The 24,531-nt window shown below is 48.6% G+C and overlaps 1 protein-coding gene and 1 long non-coding RNA gene across 35 annotated transcripts in view; one reads left to right on the top strand and one right to left on the bottom strand.

Annotated features, from left to right (window-relative positions):
* Positions 1-946: 946 nt before the first annotated feature.
* LOC112207782 (uncharacterized) overlaps positions 947-24,531 on the bottom strand; it is a 50,966-nt gene continuing 27,381 nt past the window's right edge. For 23 of the 27 annotated variants that reach the window (XR_008539952.2, XR_008539948.2, XR_008539944.2 and 20 more), the window contains 2 exons: positions 19,548-19,626; positions 18,304-18,615 (listed from right to left, as the gene is read on the bottom strand). This is a non-coding gene — a long non-coding RNA (uncharacterized LOC112207782). Of the gene's footprint in view, positions 12,899-15,871; positions 16,238-18,303; positions 18,616-19,547; positions 19,627-21,304; positions 21,512-24,531 lie in introns of those variants that run through there. The other 4 variants (XR_008539947.2, XR_008539946.2, XR_008539945.2 and 1 more) reach the window with 4 other exon arrangements.
* The window catches only part of LOC742522 (ATP-binding cassette sub-family C member 6), a 73,098-nt gene continuing 50,031 nt past the window's right edge, over positions 1,465-24,531 (top strand). For 3 of the 8 annotated variants that reach the window (XR_008539940.2, XR_008539941.2, XM_054668951.2), the window contains exons 1-9: positions 1,466-1,810; positions 3,376-3,558; positions 5,260-5,385; positions 5,525-5,653; positions 10,356-10,481; positions 12,550-12,611; positions 15,935-16,066; positions 21,170-21,373; positions 22,604-22,781. Coding sequence is in view for 6 of the 8 variants with exons in the window: in XM_054668951.2 (XP_054524926.1) it covers positions 1,472-1,810; positions 3,376-3,558; positions 5,260-5,385; positions 5,525-5,653; positions 10,356-10,481; positions 12,550-12,611; positions 15,935-16,066; positions 21,170-21,373; positions 22,604-22,781 (1,479 nt within the window). In the remaining 2 variants the exon portion in view is untranslated. Of the gene's footprint in view, positions 1,811-3,375; positions 3,596-5,236; positions 5,386-5,524; positions 5,654-10,355; positions 10,482-12,549; positions 12,612-15,934; positions 16,067-21,169; positions 21,374-22,603; positions 22,782-24,531 lie in introns of all 8 variants that reach the window. The other 5 variants (XM_054668952.2, XM_054668950.2, XM_054668953.2 and 2 more) reach the window with 5 other exon arrangements.

Raw genomic sequence — 24,531 nt, 5'->3', positions numbered from 1 at the left:
AATAATATCACGCAGTGTACACTCAAGGTGATATTAGGAGTAGTATCTCCCTAGGAAATTACGAATATTATCACAGAGTGTACACCCACTGTGATATTAAAAGTATTATCTTTGTAGGATATTATGAATAATATTACAGGGTGTACTCCCTCCGTGATATTAGGAGTTATATCTCCCTAGGATATTACAAATCATATCACAGGGTGTACACCCGCTGTGGTATTAGGTGTAGTATCTCCCTAGGATATAACAAATAATATCACAGGGTATACACCTACGGTTATATCAGGAGTTATATCTTCATAGAATATTATGAATAATATCACAGGGTGTACACCCTCTGTGATATTAAAAGTAATATCTTTCTAGGATAGTATGAATAATATCACAGGGTGTACTCTCACTGTGATATTAGCGGTAATAACTCCCTAGGATATCACGAATTCTATGACAGAGTGTACACCCACCATGAGATACGGAGTAATATATCTCTAGCATATTCTGAATAATATCACAGGTTGTACACCTACTGTGATATTAGGAGTAAAATCTCCCTCGGATATTACAAATAATATCACAGTGTGTACTCCCACTGTGATATTAGGAGTACAATCTCCTTCGGATATTACAAATAATATCACAGGATGTACACCCACTGTGATATTAGGAGTAATATCTCCCTTGGGTATTTCTAATAACACCACAGCGTTTACACACATGGTGTTCACCCACTGGGATGTTAGGATAATATCTCCCTTGGATAGTACCAATCGTATCAGAGGCTGTACACACGTGGTGTTCACCCAGCGTGATATTAGGAATGATATCTCCCTCGGATATTAGGAACAGTCTCTCCCTGGGACTTAGCAGAACGTAGCCCCCCAGTGTTAAATAAGCGACCACAGCAAGAGGTAGAGACGCAGGGACTGAAATGAAGACAAACATCTGACAAGTTTAAAACACGTATTTAAAATAGAATTTGTAAAATGCTTAATCTGCCGACTCAGGAGCCCGCGGTGCAGGGTGGGGTGGGAGTTGGCAGGTGACTGCTACACCTGCAGAGTGAGACTGCAGGGCTGCGGCCCTCCCTCCTATGCCCTTCTGTTCAGACACCCGAGGGGCCCATGTGCACTCCTGGGATCATACGACCAGAAAACAGGACCCTAGAGGTTTCTTGAGTTTCTGCTTACCAGGGCGGCTGGGTATAGCCCTGCCAGCCCATTGCATAATCTTCTAAGTTCTCCCCACCACCCTCCATTCCAGCAGCGAGGTGCCTGTGACGCGGTCTCCATCCTCTCGGCCTCGACCCGGTGGTCCCCGCGATTGGACGCTTAGGCGGTCACCAGGCCTCCTTGTTACTAACGTGTGCACACCTTTCAGTTCTCTCATCAGGATGAACTCCTGGAAATTGCTGGGTCCAAAGTGCTTGGGAAGTTTGGAGTGATTCTTGTTGCAGGGGGAAGAGGGAACTATGGAGGTGTCACTGAACTTTCAGGGGTTCCGGGACCCCCCAACCCGGTGCCCGTCCCAGCTCCCCGAGCGCCTCTCTTCCCCCCTCCCCCACCTCGCCTGTTTTCACCTCCCGTGGCCTCACTCCCGCCGCGCAGCTGGACCTTGCCCGGGGCCTCCCGATCCCGGAGCTCGAATCCCAGCCGGACCAGCCCAGCCCGACCAGCCCAGCCCCGCCTCTTCCCTGGCAGGATCGCGGCCGAGCAGTCTGCCCAGAGACTTAGCGACAGACAGACGCTGGGACCCACGACGACAGAAGGCGCCGATGGCCGCGCCTGCTGAGCCCTGCGCGGGGCAGGGGGTGAGTGCCCCCCATCGCGCCCCACTCTCCTTTTCCAGGCTTGGTTTGGCTGCAGAGCTCTCGGGCTGCGATACTGGGGAGAGGAGAGACCCCCAAATTCCTGGACCCGGGAAGCGAGGAGACTTACTCCGGCCCCCTCACTGCAGCGGGTTGGATTTCTTTCACCAAGCCAGCAGCCGAGAGCCCAGCTCTATTTAAGGGGCCACCAGACCTCCCAGCTACTAGGGGCTTTGACCCTTCTTTGCAGAAAGCTAGTGGGTCCCCCAAGCCCTCCTACCCCCGGAGAGCCCTTACCTCTCTGGTTTCTTTTTCCATTGCTCTTAGCAAAGGACTCCAGGGAGTGGAGTTCATGGAGTGGGGGTGGGGGTTGCAAACTGCCAGCATTTCGAGGGCCAGGGAGTTCAAGCAATAAACTGGCAATGAACTGAGGGCTTTCTCTGTGCCTAGCCTTGTGCCCAACCTTGTGCCATGCTGCTATGAACTTTGCTGCTATTAATCCATTTAATACAACTCATAGAGGTAGAGTCTCGTTATCCCCCTTTTGCAGGGAAGGAAACTGAGATACAGAGAGGTTAAAGTTTGCACAGCCGGTGAGTTGTGAAACCAGGAGGAGTAAAAAGATAGCGGAGAGAGAATTGAAGAGGCCACGTCCACTCAACTTCAAATTTCTTCTAGGGTTAGATAGGACCAGCAGACCTGCTGAGATGAAAATAACAGATCAAGCTGGGCCGGTGGCTCTTGCCTGTAATCCCAGTACCTAGGAGGCTGAGGCAGGAGGATTGCTTGAGGCCAGGAGTTCGAGACCAGCATAGAGAGACCCCCATCTCTACAAAACATAAAAAAAAAATTAGCCAGGCCTGGTGAGGCAGCTTATGCCTGTAATCCCAGCACTCTGGGAGGCCGAGGTGGGAGGATTGCTTGAGCCCAGGAAATTCGAAGCTTTGTTGAGCTTTGATTGTGCCACTTCAGCCTGGGCAACAGAGTGAGACCCTGTCTCTAAAACATAAATTAATTAATAATAAAAAATAAAAATAAATCATATATCAAGACCACCAGTCGAACGAGGTTTGGGGTCAGATAAGCCTGGGTCAGAGTCAGCTTTGCCACTTCCCATTTGTGTGTCCCTGGGGGAGGCAGTTCTCCGATTGGTGCCTCAGTCTGCTGGTTTCTGAAATGGAGACAGTACTGTCTGCGTCCTGGAGTTGTTATAAGGATTAACTGACAGTCCATGCCTAGCAATGATTATGGAGCCCAGGTCTCCTAGACCACATGGCCCAGTTCCCTGGTTTCAAATCCCAGCCCTTCCACTCCTCAGCTGGGTAAAGTCAGCAAAGTTACTCAACCTCTCTGGTCCTCAGCTTCTTCATCTGCAAATCAATATAATTGCAACTACCTAGGGTTAATGTCAGGATGAAAGGAATTGAGAATTAGTAGGTATTCCAAAGAGTACTTGGCACATTTTTGTGTAAATGTTAAAGATCCAAAAAGTTGCCTGGCCCCCCGGGCAGGTGAGCTGGGGACCCCTGCCTTGTACCATCCTAAGGGTCCTCTTTGTGTTCCCTCAGGTCTGGAACCAGACAGAGCCTGAACCTGCCGCCACCAGCCTGCTGAGCCTGTGCTTCCTGAGAACAGCAGGGGTCTGGGTGCCCCCCATGTACCTCTGGGTCCTTGGTCCCATCTACCTCCTCTTCATCCACCACCATGGCCGGGGCTACCTCCGGATGTCCCCACTCTTCAAAGCCAAGATGGTAGCTGCCATCCCTGGGAGCCTGGAACCAGGCAATGGTGGGGGGAGGCAGGGGACAGGCTGGAACCTGGTGAAGTCTTAAAGTAGACTCCTCCTATCGGGGTGTAGAAGGGAATCTGTTAATCAAACAGAGCAATATTAGAAAGGCTACAGAGGTCAATTCAGTGGAACACGGTTCTCCCAAACAGATTTTGTAATTCCGAAAATCCACGCATGCGCAAACATACGCATACACTCCCATGTTCCTGGACAGTTTATAGCTACCATAACCTGGCATTTTCCAAAACATACCATGTAGACTCTTGGATACACAAGGTAATTTTAGGGCCACATTAGGATGAACCTTTTAAAAAGTTATGCATTTATTTTTATGTTCCCCCACTGGCTGTATTATAGGACAATTTTTATATGTGATATGTATTTACCTTAGTGTGTTAAATAAACACTGGCATTCCAAGTGTGAGCCTTTCTGCTCATCCATCCTCTTCTACTCCATTCTTGTAGGGTTCCAAAGAATGTTCTTCAGAGTTCATTCATTCTTCTGCCATTGTATTAATTTTTACATTATCACTCACCACCAACCCAGGGGTTGGCAAACTTAAAGAGCCAAGCGGTACACAGTATTTGAGACTTTGTGAGCCAGGTAATCTTCCTTCTGAACACTGAACTCTGCCATTCCAGAATGAACGCAATAGTCATAACCATAGACAATAGTCATGACTGTGTTATTTTTTGTTTTTGTTTTTGTTTTTGAGATGCAGTTTTGCTCTTGCTACCCAGGCTGGAGTGCAATGGTGCCATCTCGGCTCACTGCAACCTCCGCCTCCTGGGTTCAAGTGATTCTCCTGCCTCAGCTTCCCGAGTAGCTGGGATTACAGGTGCCCACCCCCACACCTCGCTATTTTTTTGTATTTTTAGTAGAAACAGGGTTTCGCCATGTTGGCCAGGCTGGTCTCCAACTCCTGACCTCAGGTGATCTGCCTGCCTCGGCCTGCCAAAGTGCTGGGATTACAGGTGTGAGCCACCACCCCCGGCCAACTGTGTTTCAATAAAACTTTATTTGTAGTCACTGAAATTTGGATTTCATGTAATTTTCACCTGTCATGACATATGCTTTTTATTTTTCTTTGATGATTGATAGTTTGCCAACTTCTGCTTTAAACTGAGGTTCTTTGAGCAGTTCCTCCAACGTAACCTAGCTCTGGCCTTCCCTCTCGTGTGTCCACGTTCTCTCATTTTCTTCCTTTCTTTTATTCAATAGAGAAACCAAAATATATTAGAGAGACCCTAGAGACTTACTGGCCCAACAGAGAGTTGCTCCTTGATTTCATAGCAGGGATTGAAAAATGACTTGGAGAAAGGATAGTTTTTTACCTGGTGAGTACATTTCATTTCCTGCTGTTTCTCCATACCCAAAGTCATCTCATATGTGCACGACTGGAGCACTTCCTGCATTTTGGAAAACACTCGGTTGGCTCAAGCCCTTGCTGTGCATTATTTATATGACAGTTACAGGTCAGGAGTGATCTGCAATGCCCTTTACACATTGTTCACATTGGCACGTTGCTAGCTGGTGACCCTGGTATACTCAGTATCAGCCAGGATGTTGCAAAACCAGCTCCCAGTTGGACATGGGGCCGCCTACCAGTTTGCTGTGACCTCCCTTATTGCCCCCCAAGCTTATCTAAGCCTGTATCCTCAGGTGCTTGGATTCACCCTCATAGTCCTGTGTACGTCCAGCGTGGCTGTCGCTCTTTGGAAAATCCAACAGGGAACGCCTGAGGCCCCAGAATTCCTCATTCATCCTACCGTGTGGCTCACCACGATGGTAATGATGCCTTCAGTCTGGAGCCCGGCTTCCTCCCAGCTGCTGCTTTGCCTGCCACAGTGGAGAACAAGGGGAAGAGAAGAGGCTCCCCTCAGCCTCCCACCCTCCCCTAAGGGGCCTCCCTGACTTTCCCGTCCAGAGCTTCGCAGTGTTCCTGATTCACACCGAGAGGAAAAAGGGAGTCCAGTCATCTGGAGTGCTGTTTGGTTACTGGCTTCTCTGCTTTGTCTTGCCAGCTACCAACGCTGCCCAGCAGGCCTCCGGAGCGGTAAGTCGGGGCGTGGGCCACCCTGGGAAACCAAAATGGTGGCTCATGCCTTGGGTCCCTTCCTTTCTCCTCCTGTTTCCACATACAACTTATTCTCTATACAGTGACACACACAAGCCAGTCACTTACACTCTAGAGACACAAAATCCACTCCCGCACCTGTCAGTACCCATCATCGCATACATTTCTTATCAACACAATTTGCTGTCTTACACGCCCACATCACACGTGCCACTTGCACACGATGCACACACTTATAGGCACTGATTCATACATCGCACAAGTACATGCATGCATGCACACACACACAACCTGGGCACATACCCCTCCGTGCACACCTCCCCTCATGTCATGGATTCACCCTCCCCATGTTCCTATGCACCTATATTTACACACTCATTCTGCACACCACTCGTATTTCTGTTGCCCAATCTGGGAAGTAGCTTTTTTTTTTTTTTTTTTTTGAGAGGCTTGCTCTGTCGCCCAGACTGGAATGAAGTGGCATGATATCAGCTCACTGCAATTTCTGCCTCTCGGGTTCAAGCAATTCTCCTGCCTCTGCTTCCTGTGTAGCTGGGATTACAGGTGTGTGCCACTACACCTGGCTTATTCTAAATTTCTACTAAATTTCTACTAAAAATTTCTTCTAAACTTCTACTAAAAATTTTTGTATTTTTAGTAGAGACGAGGTTTCACCATGTTGGCCAGGCTGGTCTCAAGCTCCTGGCCTCAAGTGATCCACCCGCCTTGGCCTCCCAAAGTGTCGGGATTACAGGCATGAGCTCTTGTCATTGGGCCGGAAGCAGCGTTTCTCTATTAGGAGACATGATGGGTCATTTTCTCTGTAAAGAGAAAAACATGTAGCCTAGACCAGCTTCCCTCAGCCTCGGCTTTAGTAACGTTGTGGCCAGACAATTCTTTGTTGGGTGGACAGGGCTGTCTTGTTTGCTGCAGGGTGTGAAACAGCATCCCTGGCTTCTGCCCATAGGTGCCAGTAGCATACCATCCAATTGCAGTAACCCAAAATGTCTCCAGATATTACCAAGTGTCCCTGGGGGTGAGGAGGACAAAGTCCCCCACCTATTGAGAAGGACTGGCCTCGACAGTGTGCTTAGCCAAGGCTTCTGGGAGAGGGAGTTATCTTAACACCAATGAACAGGCTGCAGCAGGTTTCAGATATTTTACTTCATTATTTTATTTTTGTGGAGACAACATCATGCTTTGTTGCCCAGGCTGATCTTGAACTCCTGGGCTCGAGCAATTCTCTGACCTCAGCCTCCTAAAATGCTGGGATTAGAGGCATGAGCCACCACGTCTGGACTCACAGATCATTTCTTCAGTCCAGTGGTTACTCCATCCTGCCCCTAAAGGAGAAGGTAGAGAAGCATCACCCTGTCCTTAAGGACAGAGTTTTTATTTTTTGTTTGTTCATTCTGAGACAGAGTCTTGCTCTATTGCCCAGGCTGGAGTGCAGTGGCACGATCTTGGCTCACTACAACCTCCACCTCCCGGGTTCAATCGATTCCCATACCTCAGCCTCCCAAGTAGCTGGGATTACAGGCATGTGCCACCATGCCCAGCCAATTTTTGTATTTTTAGTAGAGACAAGGTTTCAATATGTTGGCCAGGCTCATCTCAAATGCCTGACCTCAAGTGACTCACCCGCCTCAGCCTCCCAAAGTGCTGGGATTACAGGCTTGAGCCAATGTGCCCCAGCCAATGATGAATTCTAGCCGTCCCATTTTAAAGATGAGGGAGACTAAGGCTAGGAGAAGGGAATGACGGCCTCAGGGCCACAAAGCTTGGGAGTGCAGAGCCCGAGTTCATCTCAGGCAAATTCAGAACAAACTTTCTGAGAGAAACAGTGGGGAAAACAGTGGGAGTTTAGGGAAGATGGGCCATATTGTCATTGGAATATCCAATTGTCTGCTATCTGCCAAAAAACAAATAAACAAAAAAAGCCCCAAAACTAGAAGAGTATAAAATCCAGTAGAGGAATCATGATTTAAAACTAGGGCTCTGGTTTAAAGCCATAAAACCTCAGTTCACACTAGCTTAATGAAAAGGGTAAGTCAAGGGGGTTCATTAGCTCATGCATTTATTAGCTCATACCCACGGGATCTCCGAGGCATGACTGATCCAGGCCTGGGACCAGGTACCATCACCAGATCTCCACTTCTGCCTCTTGGCTCTGCCATGTTAGCTTGATTCTCCAATGGAGTGGCAAGAAGAGCCACCAATACCTTCACACTTACATTCTAGCATGTAGCAAAGCCAGCAGAATCTCTCGATGGTTCCAGCTCTCAAGTACCCAGCATGGGGTGCTATGTGCATTCCTAACCCTGCCATGGTAGCCAAAAGACCAGAACGTATTCGTTGGGCAGGCCTCGTTCACCCACCCAGCCTCGGAGTAGAGTCAGTTCTGCACAAATCACACGCCTGAACACAAGCAAAAAATTTAGGAAGAAAGAAAATCAGTACATGGAAGAGATCTCTGCACTCCCATGATTATTACAGCACTGTTCACAATAAACAAGATGTGGAAGCAACCTAAGTGTCCATCAAGAGATGAATTGATAAAGAAAATGTGGTATATATACACAATGAAGTACTATGCAGCCATAAAAAAGAATGAGGTACTGTCATTTTCAACAACATGGATGTTAAGTGAAATAAGCTAGGCACAGAAAGACAAACTTTACATATTCTCACTTATTTGTGAAAGCTAAAAATTAAAACAATGTAACTCATGAACATATAGAGTAGATGGAAGGTTACTAGAGGCTAGGAAGGACAGTGGGTGGGGGAAATGGGGATGGTTAATGGGTACAAAAAAACAGAAAGAATAATATCTATTTGATAGCACAACAGGGTGACTATAGTCAATAATAATTTAATTGTACATTTTAAAATAACTAAAAGGGGCTGGACACAGTGGCTCACACCTGTAATTCCAGCACTTTGGGAGGCCAAGGCAGGAGGATCATCTGAGGTCAGGAGTTCAAGACCAGCGTGGGCAACATGGTGAAACCCTGTCTCTACTAAAAATACAAAAAAAGTAGCCAGGCGTGCTGGCACACATCTGTAATCTCAGATACTCAGGAGGCTAAGGCAGGAGAATCACTTGAGTCCAGGAGACGGAGGTTGCAGTGAGCCAAAATCAAGCCACTGCACTCCAGCCTGGGCAACAGAGTGAGACTCCAACTCAATAATAAACTAAAAAATAAAATAACTACAAGAGTAGAATGGATCATTTGTAACAGAAAGGATAAATGATTGCGGGGATGGAGACCTCATTTACCTTGATGTGATTATTATGCATTGCATGCCTGTATCAAAATATCTCACGTCATCCAGAAATATATATATCAGGCCGGGCGCGGTGGCTCATGCCTGTAATCCCAGCACTTTGGGAGGCCAAGGCAGGCGGATCACCTGAGGTCAGGAGTTCAAGACCAGCCTGGCCTACGTGGTAAAACTCCATCTCTACTAAAAATACAAAAATTAGCCAGGGGTCGTGGCACATGCCTGTAATCCCAGCTACTCAGGAGACTGAGGCAGGAGAATCGCTTGAACCCAGGAGGCAGAGGGTGCAGTGAGCTAAGATCATGCCACTGCACATCAGCCTGGGTGACAAAGCAAGACTCCGTCTCAAAAAAAAAAAGTATACATACACACACACACACACACACACACACACACACCTAAAATTAAAAAATAAAAAATGTTTTAAATTAAAAAAAGAAAGAAAATTAGGGTGTTTCTGACCAGATGACAGGGCAGAAGGTGCAAAAATCATTATGGTGTGGCAGCAGGAGCATCACAATTTGGACCAGATCATCTGCGTGTCCTTGAACAAGGTGCTGTCACTTCTCTGAGCCTTGGTTTCCCCATGAGTCAAAGGAAGCAAGTAAACTCCAGCTGATGAGACTGTGTATGGCAAGAATGCCACATGTGCCCAGGGCAGGGTCAGTGCTCAATAAAACCAGCTCTCATCTCTGCAAACCAGAGAACCCTGGCCAAGGGGGAGCAGGGTTGAAGATTGGGGTAGAGGGTGGAATGGAGAAAGGATTTCTTTTGTGGCACAAAGAAGAAGGTAAATTGTTTCTTCATCTCATTGTCCCAGCAGCTGTGGCCAATCATCACGTGGCTAAGGACAAAACCCAGACACAGCCCTGGCCCACCATTTGTATAGAGTATAGACAGAATATTATAAATTGGGTATTTGAAAATTAGGACCTGCTGGGCGTGGTGGCTCATGCCTGTAATCCCAACACTTTGGGAGGCCAAGGCAGGCAGATCACTTTAGGTCAGCAGTTTGAGGTCAGCCTGGCCAACATGGCAAAACCCCATCTCTACTAAAAATATTTTTAAAAAATTAGCCAGGCATGGTGGTGGGCACCTGTAATCCCAACTACTAAGGAGGCAGAAGCAGGAGAATCACTTGAACCCAGGAGGCAGAGGTTGCAGGGAGCCGAGATCATGCCACTGCACTTCAGCCTGGGCGACCAAGTGAGACTTTGTCTTTAAAAAAAAAAAAAGAAGAAGAAAATTAGAACCGCTAGGAAAGCCAGGGCTCTGGCTTTCAAATACTCTTGCCCTGGTCCCCAGAGTGGGCACTGACCCAAGATCAGAAACCTTTTCTCTCCTCTGAGCACCCTCCTCTGTCTCCATTCCTTATCTTCTGCTTTCCCTCCCACAGGGCTTCCAGAGTGACCCTGTCCGCCACCTGTCCACCTACCTATGCCTGTCTCTGGTGGTGGCACAGTTTGTGCTGTCCTGCCTGGCGGATCAACCCCCCTTCTTCCCTGAAGACCCCCAGCAGTCTGTAAGTCACCAAGTTCCAACCTCATTCCTGTTCCACTTTGAGGTCTCAGTCTCCCCCAGGTGACCAAAAGTCTTTAATTTTTTTATTCATTTAGCCATTCAGCAAAAAGTGTATCGCATTTCTACTCGATGCCACAGTTGGCAGACTTTTTCTATATGGGCCAAGAGAAAATATTTTGGACTCTGTGAGCCATACAGTGATCTCAGTGGCAATTACTCAACTCTGCCATTGAACGCAAAAGCAGAATATGTCAACAAATTGCATGGCTGTGTTGCAATAACACTATTTGCAGAAACAGGCAGTGGACCAGATTTGGTCATAGTTTGCCAACCCCCCGCTATGCCCTAGCAAGGGCATAAGGATCTATGGTGAACAAGCAGATAGAGTTTCTGTTCTCACGTAGCTACTGGTCAAGCAGGGGAACCAGACACTGGTCACAAAATTAAACAAATATGTTGAAAATTGGATGGTCACAGTGGCTCATGCCTGTAATCCCAACACTTTGGGAGGCCAAGGCAGGTGGATCGCTTGAGGTCGAGAGTTCAAAGCCAGCCTGGCCAACATGGTAAAGCCTCATCTCTTCTAAAATTACAAAAATTAGCCAGGCATGGTGGTGCACGCCTGTAATCCCAGCTACTCGGGAGGCTGAGGCAGGAGAATTGCTTGAATCTGGGATGTGGAGGTTGCAGGGAGCCGAGACTGTGCATTTGCACTCCAGCCTGGGCAACAAGAGCGGAACTCCACCAAAAAAAAAAGAAGGAAAAAGAAAATTACCCTTGGGGTAAGTGCTCCATAGAAGATGCTCATGAGAGATTGAGAGATTTATAATAGGTAACAGTGAAGCAGTCTGTGAAATCAAGAAACAATTCTTTTGTGGAAGAGACTGATCTGACATCATATAAACAGATGTTCAAATGGGGCCAGATGCAGTGGATCATGCCTGTAATCTCAACACTTTGGGAGACCGAGGAAGGAGGATTGTTTGTGCCCAGGTGTTCTAGATCAGACTAGGCAATGTAGTGAGACCCCATCTCTACAAAAAGGTTTTTAAAAATAGCCTAGTGTGGTGGTGCATGCCTGTAGTCCCACTACAGAGTAGCTCTGTGGAGACTAAAGCAGGAGGATTGCTTGAATCCAAGAGATAAAGGCTGCAGTGAGCTATGATTGCACCATTGCACTCCAGCCTGGGTGACAGAGCAAGACCCTGTATTCAAAAAAAAAAAAAAAAAAATTGCTCGAAGGCTTGAGAATAGTTAAAACTATCATAGGAATCTTTTTTGTACCTACCAGAGTAGCAACAAAATTTAAAAATTAATAAGTTGTGATGGCAAAAACGTGGTGAAATGGGCACCTTCACGCCTTATTGGTAAAGAGTACAGACTGTTGTAATCTTCCTGGAGCACCTGACAAAAATCGCACGACAGGTCTGTCTTCACAACATTTGCCGAGGGACATTGTCAAGGATCTAATTTCTTCGTTATGCAGTGTCCTTCCTTTTGAGAAGCAAAGCAAGGTTTTGGTTTCAGTATAATCATAGTTGTTCTTCTGAGCCACTGTTATTTCTTACCTTGTGGACATTGTCAGGCCTGTGGCCCAACCTCTTTTTACGCTGCCTGCTGGGAAGCACCAAGCTCACTGGTGTATACCCCTGGCAAGGAGACAGGGCACCTCGATGTTTACTTTCAGTACTAAATACACCATCAGGGCTGGGTGTAGTGGCTCACGCCTGTAATCCCAGCACTTTGGGAGGCCGAGATAGGCAGATCACTTGAGGTTAGGAGTTTGAGACCAGCCTGGCCAACATGGTGAAACCCTGTCTCTACTAAAAACACAAAAAATTAGCTGTGTGTAGTGGCGCACACCTGTCATCCCAGCTCTTTGGAAGGCTGAGGCAGGAGAATCGCTTGAACCCAGGAGGCAGAGGTAGTAGTGAGCCAAGATCACACCACTGTACTCTGGCCTGGGCAACAGAGCGAAACCCTGTCTGGAAAAAAAAAAAAAATACACAGTTCATCCTGTCTTCCTACCCTTGCCACATACTTCCCTTCTCCATTTTTGTCTGTTGCAGAACCCCTGTCCAGAGACTGGGGCAGCCTTCCCCTCCAAAGCCACGTTCTGGTGGGTTTCTGGGTAAGTAAAGTCGAACGGAAGGGTTGGGGTGGTGCCTCACCCGCCTGCATTTGCTGCTCTGATTCCCAGCCATGGCCCTTCCCCTGTGCTTCCAAAGGCCAGCAAGTCTTTCTCCATCCCAGCCTCAGTGCTTTCTTCTTCGTGTTCAGTGTCTACCATCTGCATCCTGTTCCCATTCACTCACTGGAGTGAGATCTTGATTTGAATCCCGGCTCTGCCTGTTAGCAGGCCATGTCGCAAACCTCCAGAGTCTCAGTTTTCCCTCTGTAAAATGGGAATGACTTAACCTGCATGAGACGGAAAGTGCTTAGTGCTTGCACACAGCAGGTGCTTAATAGTAATAGAATTGTCTCCAATACTTGATTTCAGTCATTCCACCAACATTTAATAGGCACCTACTATGTGCTAAGCCCCAGGGGTGAGGAGATAAAGGAGCAAGTGTCTACTTTCTAGAGGGTTCCAGGCAGACTGAGAAAACAGCTGCTTCTCCAGGGCCAGCTCACAAGACACTTGAGCATGTGCTCTCTCCTAACCACATGGCATTCAGACCTCAGTAGCACCTGACATATGGATTTGAATCCTGGCCCTACCACTTCCTAGCTGTGTTGCTTTGGACAGTTACTTAACCTCTCTGTGCCTCAGTCTCCACTTCTTCAAAATGGGATTGATAGTAGCACTTAGCTCACAGGGTTGTGAAGCTTAAATAAGATCAGATCTGTAAAGCACTTAGAACAGGGCCTGGCAAATAATGAGTTTAAGTGGTAATTTTTTTTTTTCTTTTGAGATGGAGTTCCACTCTTGTTGCCCAGGCTGGAGTACAATGGCACTATCTTGGCTCACTGCAACCTCCGCCTCCTGGGTTCAAGCGATTCTCCTGCCTCAGCCTCCCGAGTAGCTGAGATTACAGGCATGCACCACTATGCTCGGCTAATTTTGTATTTTTAGTAGAGACAGTGTTTCTCCATGTTGGTCAGGCTGATCTCAAACTCCCGACCTCAGGTGATCTGCCCGCCTCGGCTTCCCAAAGTGCTGGGATTACAGGTGTGACCCACTGTGCCTGGGCTATTCATTTTCTCTCTTTTTTTTTTGAGACAGAGTTTCACTCTTGTTGCCCAGGCTGCAGTGCAATGGCACAATCTCAGCTGACTGCAACCTCCACCTCCCAGGTTCAAGCAATTCTCCTGCCTCAGCCTCCCAAGTAGCTGGGATTACAGGCGCCTGCCATCATGCCCAGCTAATTTTTGTAGTTTTTTGTAGAGACCGGGTTTCACCATGTTGGCCAGGCTGGTCTCAAACTCCTGACCTCAAGTGATCTACCCCCCTCGACCTTCCAAAGTGCTGGGATTACAGGCATAAGCCACCGCACCCGGCCTAAATGGCTATTAAATAAATGAAAAATATCAGGCTTTGAATGTGTGGAACTGGTAGAAAGAGCTTAGAGGTTTTCTAAACAGCTCTACTGGGGGGTCCAGCCCCTGCTTCCCAAACTTAAGCATTTATGGACCACTCTTGATGCTTTTTTGTCCTATTGGGGCAAAAACTAAATTGAGTCACTTTTTTTACTCGAATAAACTGTTTTTAAAAAGAAACTCTCTATCACTGCTAAAATAGGAAAAATCTATAGCATCACTTGCCATATAGGAGAACTCCAAAAATAATTTCAGGGAAAATCAAGCCACGTTAATAATTTCTATGTCAGAACGGTTGCTTCCCCAAGTTGGCTCTGCATTAGAAAAGGGAACTTGGTGGCCTGGCGCAGTGGCTCACGCCTATAATCCCAACACCTTGGGAGGCTGAGGCAGGTGGATCACGTGAGGTCAGGAGTTCGAGACCAGCCTGACCAACATGGTGAAACCCCATCTCTACTAAAAATATAAAAATTAGCCAGGTGTGGTGGTGGGAGCCTGCAATCCCAGACACTCAGGAGGCTGAGGCAGGAGAATCACTTGAACCCAGGAGGTGGAGGTTGCGGTGAGCCGAGATCACACCAGTGCACTCCAGCCTGAGCAACAGAGTGAGATTCCATCGCAAAAAAATTAAAAGAATAAAAATAAAAAAGAAAAGGGAACTTGGTAAGGCTTAGAGAAGAGTCAGAGACCAGAACCAGGCAAGACCTTCTGGCTGGTGTCATCAGAAAGATTAAAGAGACCTGAGGCCAGGCGCAGTGGCTCACACCCATAATCCCAACACTTTGGAAGGCCAACCCTGACAGATCACTTGAGGCTGGGAGTTCGAGACCAGCCTGGCCAACATGGCGAAATCCCATCTCTACTATAAACAAAAAAATTAGCCAGGGGTGGTGGCTTACGCCTGTAGTCCTAGCACTTTGGGAGGCTGAGGTGGGAGGATTGCTTGAGGCCAGTAGGTCGAGACCAGCCTGGCCAGCATGGTGATACACCATCTAAAAAACACAAAAATTAGCCAGGTGTGATGGTGGCTTGTAATTTCAACTACTCAGAAGGCTGAGGCGTGAGAATCGCTTGAGCCAGGGAGGCGGAGGTTGCAGTGAGCCCAGATCACGTCAGTGCACTCCAGCCTAGGCAACAGAGTGAGACTCCGTCTCAAAAAAAAATAATAATTAAAAAAAAAAAGCTGAGGGAGGAGTTCAAGCTTCTTCTACAATGATAGTTTTGGTCAACGGACTTCTGATTTCCAGGGAAATGTCTGTTTCCCTTGCCAAGGGCTATCCCTTGGTTTAGCCACTGAATCTCTCTGCACTTCTATTTCCTTCCCCATCTGTAAAATAGATCTATAATAATATACTCATACATTTATACAATTATAAACTATCAATTTACAGGCTGGGTGTGGTGGCTCATGCCTGTAATCCCAGCACTTTGGGAGGCTGAGGCAGGTGGATCGCCTGAGGTCAGGAGTTCGAGACCAGCCTGGCCAACATGGTGAAACTCCATCTCTACAAAAAATACAAAAATTAGCCGGGTATGGTGGTGGGTGCCTGTAATCCCAGCTACTCAGGAGGCTGAGGTGGGAGAATCGCTTGAACCTGGGAGGTGGAGGTTGCAGTGAGCCGAGATTGCACCACTGCACTCCAGCCTGGGAGACAGAACAAGACTCCATCTCAAACAAACAATAATAACCTACCTTATGGGTTCATGTAAGAATTAATGAGACAATCTTTGTGAAACGAGAAATGCCCTGCAGACATTAGGTGGGGTTAGTGAATTGCTTTCTTTTTATCCAGGGGCCAGTAGAGGTACAGAGAGGTTAAGTGACTTACCCAGGGTCACACAGCTACTCACCTGGCCAGGATCCTGCAGGGGTGAATGGCAGGAAAAGCTTTCCCTGGTGCCCCTCTTTTGCAGCCTGGTCTGGAGGGGATACAGGAGGCCACTGAGACCAAAAGACCTCTGGTCGCTTGGGAGAGAAAATTCCTCAGAAGAACTTGTTTCCCGGCTTGAAAAGGAGTGGATGAGGAACCGCAGTGCAGCCCGGAGGTAAGTGGGTGGAGGTCAAGAACTCACCTGATGCTCCTTCAGAAAAGCTCGTCATTGGCCGGGTGTGGTGGCTACGCCTGTAATCCCGGCATTGTGGGAGGCCGAGGCAGGCAGATCACAAGGTCAGGAGTTCAAGACCAATCTGGCCAACATAGTGAAACCCCATCTCTGCTAAAAATACAAAAATTAGCTGGGCATGGTGGTAGGCACCTATAATCCCAGCTACTCAGGAGGCTTGAGGCAGGAGAATCATTTGAACCCAGGAGGCAGAGGTTGCAGTGAGTGGAGATGTCACCATTGCACTCCAGCCTGAGTGACAGGGCCAGACTCCGTATCAAAAAAAAAAAAAAAAACAAACAAGACAAAAACAAAAACAAAAACAAAAAAAACCTCATCATTTGACCCCCAGTCCAGCCCCCAACGCTACTCTTGCTGCACTGCCGCCTCCCCACCTTGCCTTCCAGCTGATCCCACTAAGTAGTATCAGGCTTAAGATATGGTTCCTCCCAGAACGCATCACAGGTTCCTACAAACGGGGAACAGATTCCTACAAATGGGGAAATGGCAGAATGACAGGCAGCAAACAGAAGAGGTATTTTAAGGCCGGGGTGGAGGGTTGGGAGGTGACTCAACACACAAGCAGCTGCTCACTTACTATATAACCTGAGCAATTCCTTTCCCGGGCCTCAGTTTTCTCATCTATTCAGTGGGGATGTCATTAGCCCCAGCTCATAGCTTATGGGGATGAAAAAAAAAGATGATTTATGGAAAAGAATTTGCAAATGTCTTGCAAATGGGAAGTGCTCAAGCACTGTTAGTCATCCAGAGGGTGTTAAGATCTTTGGAGTTATCCACTCTGTCCACTCCTGCCCTCAGTGGCATCTCTGGGAACTTCTCTGCAGCCCTTAGAGCCTGGGATACCTCATTTGAGAAACTCTGGTCTAGATAAATGAGCCTGCATAGGATTAGATAAAATTGGGTTAAATGCTGCCCTGCCTTCAAATAGTGATGACCTTGGGCACGTTGCTTAACCTCACCGGACCTTGGTGTTTCAGGAGACAGAACAAAAAAGGAAGTTAGCTCTGTGGGAAGTTCACTGCATACTCTGGGATTTTGTGGTAGTTGTTGCAGATGGCTGAATCCCACACATTAAGAGAGACAGAGGAGAGAGAGACTGATACTATAGGCTCACACAGCTAAGAGGATCTAGCCTCAGGTGTTGCTGGATCAGGGGACTCAAATGATGTCAGGATTCTCTCCTTTCATCTCCCATCCCAACTATTATCTATGTGTTGGTCTCTCCATAAGGCCTATCCCTTCCCATGCAAGTCCAGCAAACTCCAGCAGAATAAGAGAGCATCTCTCTCCTAACGTCCATATAGTAAATCCCAAGGAAGGCCTCTAATTGGCCTGGCTCAAGTCATGTGCCTGTCAGGGGCCAATCCCATGCCCAGGGGGCTGGTGCCATGACTGGTGGTCCCTTCAGAGCCACAGAAGTGGGTAGGGGCTGTTCCCACAAAGGAAGGGCATGTGTTTTTCCAAACAGAATAAGTAGTGTGAGAGAACCAAAACATCAGTTCTCTCTCACCCCAGGCGTGGCTTGCTGGACCCCCTTCACTGGGTTGTGGTATGATCTCAGCTCACTGCAACCTCCACCTCCTGGGTTCAAGCAATTCTCCTGCCTCAGCCTTCTGAGTAGCTGGGACCACAGGCGTGTGCCACCACATCTAGCTGACTTTTAAATTTTTTTATTAGAGACAGGGTCTCACCATGTTGGCCAGGGTGATCTTGAACTCCTGACCTCAGGGGATCTGCCTGCCTTGGCCTCTCAAGGTGCTGGGATTACAGATGTGAGCTACTGCACCTGACTCACCCTCTACTTTTAAATGATTTTACGGAAGTGGCAGAATCCAGTCCACAGGGGCTCTGGAAGGAGCCTCTGCCAACTCCTGGCATCCCCAGCCAACATGAAAATTACAGGTCACCCAACACTAGAACTAAAGGGTAGAAACATTCTCCAGAACAGTTTGAGAATCCTCCCATAAACAGTTGACAGAAAGAAAGGGGAAAGATGGGGTTATACAAAGACCAGGCTCCGTCAGCTTCTGAAACAACCGACTGCACCCACAGAGAACTTTGGTTTTCTTTCTGAAGTATTTTGCAACCACTGGGGGAAGGGAGAGGGCGTCCTCCTGAGAGGCCACACAACAGCCACCTGCTGGTCAAGTCGGCTTCACTAATTTTTGTATTTTTTATTAGAGGCGGGGTTTCTCCATGTTGCTCAGGCTATCAGACTGGCCCTGAACTCCTGACCTCAGGTGATTCGCCCGCCTTGGCCTCCCAAAGTGCTGGGATTACAGGTGTGAGCCACCGTGCCCGGCCTCCACCACTCCCTTTTGTATCCCCCAACTCACACCTTGCCCATGCCACTCATGCATACCCCCTGCCTTGCCCCACCATCATTTGTGAGATCTGCACTAAATGGCCTTCAGTCCAGAGACCAGACGTCAGACAGCAATCTGGACATCTTCCTTGATGGGAGGTGAGACCTGCAGGAGAGGAAAACACTTGCTATGGAGCCTGCAGGCTGAACACACTGACTCTCTGGGGCAAACAGCTCAAATAGAACTGAGCAAAACCTCAGCCAGAAAGAAAACTTGCCAGTCAACTCTTCCCCGATCCCATTTTGCAGATGGAAACACTAAGGCTCAGAGGAGAGGAGACAGAGCAGGCATTGGAACCACAGTCTCCTGGCTCCAAAGCCAAGTTCTGTCCACCCAGCCAAGCTCCTTCCTTCCTTCTATAAATTTTTATAACAGTATGTGCGGGGGGCACTCTTATTAGGCCCTTTGCACACATCACTCCATCTGTTTTTCCCATTCATTTGACAAGTGTTTATTGAGCTCCCACTGTGTGCAGGAGCTGGACTCTATACTAGGGACATCTCGGTGGAAAACACAGGCAAAGTCTACCCACCTGGGGTTCTAACGAGACAAAGAGAGGGTTGGAGCCATGGGCATGGCTGCGAAGGCAATGAATTAAATGGCAGGATCAAACAGGAAAGGGTGGGCAGGGATGCTCTCTGTATGGAAGGGGCATCTTCTTGGCTTTGAGATCCAAATGCCAAAATAGTTGTGAGCAGCAGGCCACACCCACTCAGTAACAGAGCTGAACCACAACCCTCCATAGATGCCAAACCAAACACCAGATCAGACCAATAATGTGGGACAGAGACCTTGGCCTTGAAGGGTCTGGCCACCTGAGCTCACCAGAGGTTTTTTCTTATGCTTCTTTTTTTATTATTATTTTATTATGGTGAGGTTGGGGGTCCTTAGTGCACAAGAAACCCTCTACGAACCATAAATCAAGATCTAGGCTCAAATCCCTGCTCTGCCCTTGCTGTGTGACCTCGGGTGGCTGTCGCCATCTCTCAGAGCCTCAGCTTCCCCTTCTGTAAAATGGAGAACCTAATAATGCTCACCTGGCAAGGGGATCCAGGGGAGTCAGTGAGCTCCTTCGTGTAAAGAGCTGATCCCAGCACGTGGCCCCGGGTCACAGATCTGTAATGGGGATTGAAATTACTGATAAGTGGCCAGGCATGGTGGCTCACACCTGTAATCCCAGCACTTTGGGAGGCCGAGGCAGGTGGATCACCTGAGGTCAGGAGTTTAAGACCAGCCTGGCTAACGCTGTGAAACCCTGTCTCTACCAAAAATACAAAAATTAGCCAGGCATGGTGGTGTGTGCCTATAATCCCAGCTACTTGGGAGGCTGAGGCAGGAGAATTGCTTGAACCCAGGAGGCGGAGGTTGCGGTGAGCCGAGATTGCTACACTGCACTCCAGCCTGGGCGACAAGAGCGAAACTCCGTCTCAAAAAAAAAAAAAAAAAAAAGAAAAAGAAATTACTGATAACCTTATAGGTTGTCAGAGCCACAGGGGACTCAGCAGGGGACCACACCCATCCTCTCACACACAGAGAGAGGAGCAGTGTCCCCGCCCAGGACCACACAGCAACCGGACTGTCAGCAGCTGCATCGCCCCAGCCTCTCCTTTCTGGCCCAGGGCTTCTGACCTGCCTCACAGGGGCCCTCGGGCCTCCCCCATCTCCTCCTCTCCCTCCCTCACCTTAGCTTTTCTCTGTGGTCCCTGGTTATAGCCAAAGGCTGGGGATCTTATTAGTTTGAGGCAGCCTGAGCTTCTGTCTGCACTTTCACCCAGAGCTAGAGCACCAGGCCCCATGCCCATCAGCCGTGATTCTCCACCAGTTCAAAACCACCTAAGGGCTGGCTGATTGTGTGTGTTGGGGACGGGGTGCTGTTCTTCCTCCAGGTTGACAACACGATAGGTTGAAAAGTACATGAGAGTCCAGGTGTGGTGGCTCACATCTGTAATCCCAGCACTTTGGGAGGCCGAGGTGAGCAGATCACCTCAGGTCAGGAGTTCAAAACCAACCTGGCCAACATGGCATAACCCCTTCTCTACTGAAAATACAAAAATTAGCTGGGTATGGTGCCACTTGCCTGTAATCCCAGCTACTCGAGAGGCTGAGGTGGGAGAATCACTTGAACTGGGAGGTGGAGGTTGCAGTGAGCCGAGATCACACCACTGCACTCCAGCCTGGGCGACAGAGCAAGACTTCGTCTCAAAAAAAAAAAAAAAAGATAAAAGAAAAGTGCATGGGCTCTGGAGACAGAGAACTGGAATCAAATTCCAGTTCTTTTACTTCTCAGCTGTGTGCCCTTGGGCAAGTTCGCTTCTCTGAGCCCCAGTTTTCTCATCTGTGAAATGGGAACAACACCTGGCTTCTCAGGGGGTCTTAGGATGACTGGGGAGTGCCTGGCACATAGTAGGTGCTCAACAGGTGTGCTTTCCCATGGCCATCTAAGAGGCCTCAGAGTGCCCTCCTGCCCTGCCCCCCAACTCCCATGATTGTCTCTTAAGTGGGTACTCAGGGTGATAAGGAGGAACAGGTGAGGGAGCCAGGCTAGATCCACACCCACCCATCTCCACTGTTGGGAAAACAACCCTTTAATGCCTGGCCCTGCCGCTGGCGGCTGAGAGTATAAAATGGGACCCAGAGCTAATTTCTCCCTTCCCCTCAGGCACAACAAGGCAATAGCATTTAAAAGGAAAGGCGGCAGTGGCATGGAGGCTCCAGAGACCGAGCCCTTCCTACGGCAAGAAGGGAGCCAGTGGCGCCCACTGCTGAAGGCCATCTGGCAGGTGTTCCATTCTACCTTCCTCCTGGGGACCCTCAGCCTCATCATCAGTGATGTCTTCAGGTTCACTGTCCCCAAGCTGCTCAGGTGAGTCCCAGACCTCAAGTGCCCTGCTAAGGTGGGTGGTCTCTTAGTGGCATCCTTCCAGGGCCAGGGGGCTTCAGCTCTCCTGCCTCTGCCTATACATCTGGTGCTCGGGACACTGGATGGTGGGTGAGAAGGATACTGAGGAAGGGAAATGGATTAATGAGAAAGTGACTGACCCCCAGAAGGGCAAATAAGCAAGCTCTTATTTGACTGCATCAATTAGTTTTTGCTGTAAAATGCCCCAAAAGTGAGTGGCTTAAAATGACAAACATTCTTTTATTTAGTTCATGGTAATGTGGGTCAGTAATGTGGGCTGGGCTCAGCTGGGTGGTTCTTTTCTTGGCTGGGTTTTCTCATGTGCCTGCAGTTGTGTATCTGAGACTGGGATGGCTGTCTCTGCTCCATGTGGGTCCCCATCCTCCAAAAGGCTAGCTCAGACTTGTTCATGTGGGTGCTTGGGAGGGTTCTAAGAAATAGACCAAAAACCACATTTTCTCTTGAGGCCTAGGCTCAGAGCCAGCATGGCTTTACCTCCACTGTACTCTGTTGGCCAAAGCCGGTTTTGTAGCCAGCCCAGATTCAAGTGGTGTCTGCTCAGCTGACATAACAAAGCATCACAGACTGAGACTGAGTGGCTTGAACAACAGAAATGTATTTTATCATGATTCTCGAAGCTGGAAGTTCGAGATTAGTATCTGCAAGGTGGTTCCATCTGAGGCCTCTGTCCTTGGCTTGCAGTTGGCCACCTCCTCCCTGTGTCCCCATATGGTCTTTCCTCTGTTTGCGCCCCCTGGTGTCTCCTTGTGTGTCTACATTTCCTCTTCTTAAAAGGACCCCAGTCAGATTGGATTAGGGCCCAGCCTAATGACCTCATTTTTAACTTCATTGCCTCTTTAAAGACCCTATTTCCAAATACAGTCACATTCAGAGGTACTGGGGGGTCGGGGCTTCAACATATAAAGTTTGTGAGGACACAATTTAGCCTATAACAAGTGGGAACAAAAACTCCACCTCTTGATCTTGAGGAGCTGCAGTCAGATTGAAAAGGAGTATGGACAGTGGGGGAAATAATGGAGACCATTATTGCAAAAAAAAACACACTGACTGATCCTCCACACCTGGACTAGTTTGGGCCGACTGATCCTCCACATCTGGACTGGTTTGGGCAAAGGCAACACCCTTAGGCACCTCCTCTCACCAGCTGTACCTTCTCCCTCCTTCCCCTGCAAGCCTTTTCCTGGAGTTTATTGGTGATCCCAAGCCTCCAGCCTGGAAGGGCTACCTCCTCGCCGTGCTGATGTTCCTCTCGGCCTGCCTGCAAACGCTGTTTGAGCAGCAGAACATGTACAGGCTCAAGGTGCTGCAGATGAGGCTGCGGTCGGCGATCACTGGCCTGGTGTACAGAAAGGTGAGCCCTGGGGGACAAGAGCAGGTCTTCCCAGCCAGGAAAAGCAGTATCACTGAGCAGGCAGTAATGTTATCAGCAGCTGAGAACGCATTCAGTCCTTGCTTATTAGAGTCACTCACCATACATTCTCACTTCCTTAGTTATTTCTCTGTATTATATGTATTTATTTTCTTGAGACGGAGTCTTGCTCTGTCACCCAGGCTGGAGTGCAGTGGTGCGATCTCGGCTCACTGCAGCCTCCGCCTCCCGGGTTCAAGTGATTCTCCTGCCTCAGCCTCCTGAGTAACTGGGACTATAGACACGTGTCACCACGCCCAGCTAATTTTTATATTTTTGGTAGAGACAAGGTTTTGCCATGTTGGTCAGGCTGGTCTCGAACTCCTAGCCTCAAGTGATCTGTCTCAGCTCCTTAGTTATTCCTGTAAGGTCTTGTGTGATCTGTCCCTAGGGTGTCTCTGACCTCATCCCGTCACCTCCTCCCATGCTCACTCTCCTCCAGCCACACAGGTCTCCTTTCAGTTCCGCAAACACTCCAGGCACCCACCCACCCTGGGGCCTTTGCAGTTATTCTCACTGCCTAGACACCGTTTCCACTCCCTCTAATCTAATTTTAATTTTTGAGCCTAATTTTAACTTCCACTCATTCCCCCTTGAGGATAAAGGATTAACCTTCTGATAAGGTGGCCTGTCAGCTGTGTTCCCAGACAATACTGCTTGAGGTAAAAATGACCCCTAGGCTGGGCACAGTGGTGCACGCCTGTAATTCCAGCAATTTGGGAGGCTGAGACAGGAGGATCACTTGAGGTCAGGAGTTCAAGACCAGCCTGGCCAACATGGCGAAACCCCATCTCTACTAAAAATACAAAAATTAGCCAGGCATGGTGGCGCGTGCCTGTAATTCCAGCTACTCGGGAAGCTGAGACAGGAGAATCGCTTGAACCCGGGAGGTGGAGGTTGCAGTGAACTGAGATCATGCCACTGCAGCGCAGCCTGGGTAACAGAGCGAGACCTCGTCTCAGAAGAAAAAAAAAACAAAACAAAAAAACCCAAATTGCATCTGGGCTGGAAGTTCTGTCCATTGACTGTGAATACCTGGTTGGAGGCCATAGCTTTAGACTTCTCTCTGTGCAGTGGCTCTTGTCCCTTCCCAGGACTCTGGAAGCTAAGTCCCTGGACTGCTGCCCCAAGAGCTATTGGCTCCTGTGGGGTATGGAGCATCTGAGCCAGGGCAGGTCCCGTCCCATGTAAGTGTCATTCCCTGACACCTGAGCTGTCACCTAGGGGAGGAGGGGACAGAGGGGACAGCTCCTAGGTGGCCAAGAGGGCAGCTCTTGATGCTGTCCTGCCAGAGTGCTGCGTCCCAGGCTCCTGTTCCCCTGAGCATGCCAGAGCTGGGTGTGCCCTATCCTGTCTTAAGAGTCCACATTTCCTTGAGCCTAAGAGGAAGCCCGCCTGGTGAGCAGGCATTGATCTTCCTATTCCCCACCCACCCGCCAGGAGGCCTTCTTTGATCTCCTGATGAGATCAGATCCCTCCTCTCTAACCTCTGGGCTTTTTTTTTTTTTTTTTTCTGACAGAGTTTCGCTCTTGTTGCCCAGGCTGGAGTGCAGTGGCACAGTCTCGGCTCACTACAACCTCCGCCCCCTGGGTTCAAGTGATTCTCCTGTCTCAGCTTCCTGAGTAGCTGGGATTACAGGTGTGCGCCACCATGCCCGGCTAATTTTGTATTTTTAGTAGACAGGGTTTCACC

This window comes from Pan troglodytes, chromosome 18 (genome assembly GCF_028858775.2).
Source record: "Pan troglodytes isolate AG18354 chromosome 18, NHGRI_mPanTro3-v2.0_pri, whole genome shotgun sequence".
Lineage (NCBI taxonomy): Eukaryota > Metazoa > Chordata > Mammalia > Primates > Hominidae > Pan > Pan troglodytes.
Note: the sequence above shows the minus strand (reverse complement) of the source record. Positions and strands in the feature narration are given on the sequence as shown.